Raw genomic sequence first — 2500 nt, 5'->3', positions numbered from 1 at the left:
GGGATTAGTTCAGCAAACGACACCAGTAAGAGGAAGAGAGATGAAGGTACTTCATCAGGTAGTCAGCCATGCTTTTGTGTGCACGTGCGCCATCTAATGAGTGTGTACACTTTTACATCCACCAGCTTTTCATTTTAGAAATACCTTCAACTTCAGAGTTACATGACAGTATCTATGGCGTGTTCATACTCTGCATCAACAATAATACAATAATATGTATGCGTGCGTCCATGCATGCGTGTGTGCGTGTGTGCGTGCGTGACTGCGTGTGTGTGTGTGTGTGTGTGTGTGTGTGTATACCTTCCCTCTTGCCCATTGGCACCTTGTGTGTGTGCGTGTGTTAATAGGCTCAAATCATTATGTCTGAATGCAATAGCAAAAAAGTGGACAATGCAAATGTCCTCTTATAATGTACACTTCCTCAGTCCACAGAAATAAAAAACATAATGGCAGCTCACTAAAAAGCTACAGATCAGAGTTACATGACAGTATCTATGGCGTGTACATACTCTGCATCAACAATAATACAATAATATGGAAACACACACAGAAACGTGTATAAACACGGACTGACACAAATATAGAGTAAAGAGCTCACTCATAATGAGCTAAGCCTCAATATACATGTATACAGGCACTCTCTCTCTCTTGCGCGCACGCACACACACACACACACACACACACACACACACACACACACACACACACACACACACACACACACACACACACACACACACACACACACACACACTTTTTCTCTCTCTCACACACACACACACACACACACACACACACTCTCTCTCTCTCTCTCTCTCACACACACACACACACTCACACTCATACACACAAATATGCACGCACAGATGCATGCTTACACACACACACACACACACACACACACTCATGAACGCACACATGCACAGATGCATGCTTACACACACACACACACACACACTCATGAACGCACACATGCACAGATGGAAGACGCTGAACACATCAGGGTGTTTGACAGCTGCCTCAGCATGGGATGCAGGGGGTGGACAGGGCTTGGCACACGTTAGATAAACATCTTCATCCAGGGGGGTTGTGTGGGCACGTGTGTGATCCTCCAGTGCGGTGTACCTGACTGCATGTCCGCGCGTGTGTGAACGTGTGTGTATGTGTGCACATGCGTGTTGTGTGTCTGTGAAATTAAAAAGCCATCTCTTTACTAACCCCTGCTGTTAATGTACCCAGAAGGCCCAGATGTCGGAGACAGACAGAGAGATGTGATAATGCACAACTACGTCTGTTTGTTGTTAGCGATGGAATTCTGTAAAAATCAATTTACACCAGCAGCGGTTTACACACATATTACGGTCATTAAAAGTAGAGGAAAGTGTATTTTTATGCTTCACTTCTACTTTTAGAGCATATGTGAGACATACACATAGAAAAACACATAGAAAAGCACATGGATAAACACATTATTGTGTCACGTTAGAAAAAACACATGAATAAATACATTATTGTGTCACGTTAGAAAAAACACATGAATAAATACATTGTTGTGTCACATTAGCGACAGGAGGCAGTGTAAATTGATTAATCTATGTTTCACTCTGGATTCTCTCTTGCTTGCGGTGTAAATTCACAGTAACACACAAAGTTAATTCATGTTGTCCACAGAAAATGAAAGAAAATGTGTGAAGGGCGCTGGGTTTGTATATCTCAAATCAGCATGTGTATTTCAGAGTCCAGAGAGGAACAACAAAAGGGCAGGGGCTGAGTAGCAGGGTCCGGTTCAGATAAGCAGTAGGCTTAGCGCTAACGGAGGGGCTAACATCTGTCTGGCACATCTCTGCATTGGACTGGGGAAGGCTCGTTAACATGGCTGTTAATCACCATTGCAATTAGCCCAGCGTCTGCCTGTTCAATTAATGATACACAGCGTTGGCAGAGTTGGGGAGAGGTGGAGGGGAGGAATGGAGGAGAGTATAATATTGTGTTTAATGGACATGGAAGGACCCAGGGTGGTCAGGCCTCTCACTGAGTGACACCGTGTTTCAAAATGTATGCTTGGAAGGAACGCTGTCAGGGGCAGCTTTCATATCTCCCACTGTGAATGAGACAGATTGATGCACCAGTGAACATGATTGTGTGTGTGTGTGTGTGTGTGTGTGTGTGTGTGTGTGTGTGTGTGTGTGTGTGTGATCCACTGTCAAAAAATAGAAAATATCTCACCATAAAATGGACATTATGTCTGTGCATAAATTAGGCATTATTAAGTATGAGAAGGATTTTCTTTCTGTAGTAAAGTTTGTAAAGACGTTTCATAAGAAAATCACACTTGGATCATACAGAATCAAACTTGACAAAAGAGATGTCTGCAATTTACATCGAAAATCACACACACATTGTGAGCACCTCCCAGCCAAAATGGATTAGTGATGTGCATATGCTTCTCCATTAAAAAAAAAAACTTTAGCATATGTGAATGTGTGTGTTTTAAGATTCA

General features: G+C 42.8%; 1 protein-coding gene across 5 annotated transcripts in view; it reads left to right on the top strand.

Annotated features, from left to right (window-relative positions):
- Positions 1-2500, top strand: part of pax5 (paired box 5) — a 37591-nt gene that overhangs the window by 9919 nt on the left and 25172 nt on the right. For 3 of the 5 annotated variants that reach the window (XR_007193562.1, XM_048243825.1, XM_048243803.1), the window contains exon 5: positions 1-58. This exon is cut by the window's left edge and continues 80 nt beyond it. Coding sequence is in view for 4 of the 5 variants with exons in the window: in XM_048243825.1 (XP_048099782.1) it covers positions 1-58 (58 nt within the window). In the remaining variant the exon portion in view is untranslated. The remainder of the gene's footprint in view (positions 59-2500) is intronic. The other 2 variants (XM_048243832.1, XM_048243816.1) reach the window with 1 other exon arrangement.

The sequence above is a fragment of the Alosa alosa genome, chromosome 1 (assembly GCF_017589495.1).
Source record: "Alosa alosa isolate M-15738 ecotype Scorff River chromosome 1, AALO_Geno_1.1, whole genome shotgun sequence".
Lineage (NCBI taxonomy): Eukaryota > Metazoa > Chordata > Actinopteri > Clupeiformes > Clupeidae > Alosa > Alosa alosa.
Note: the sequence above shows the minus strand (reverse complement) of the source record. Positions and strands in the feature narration are given on the sequence as shown.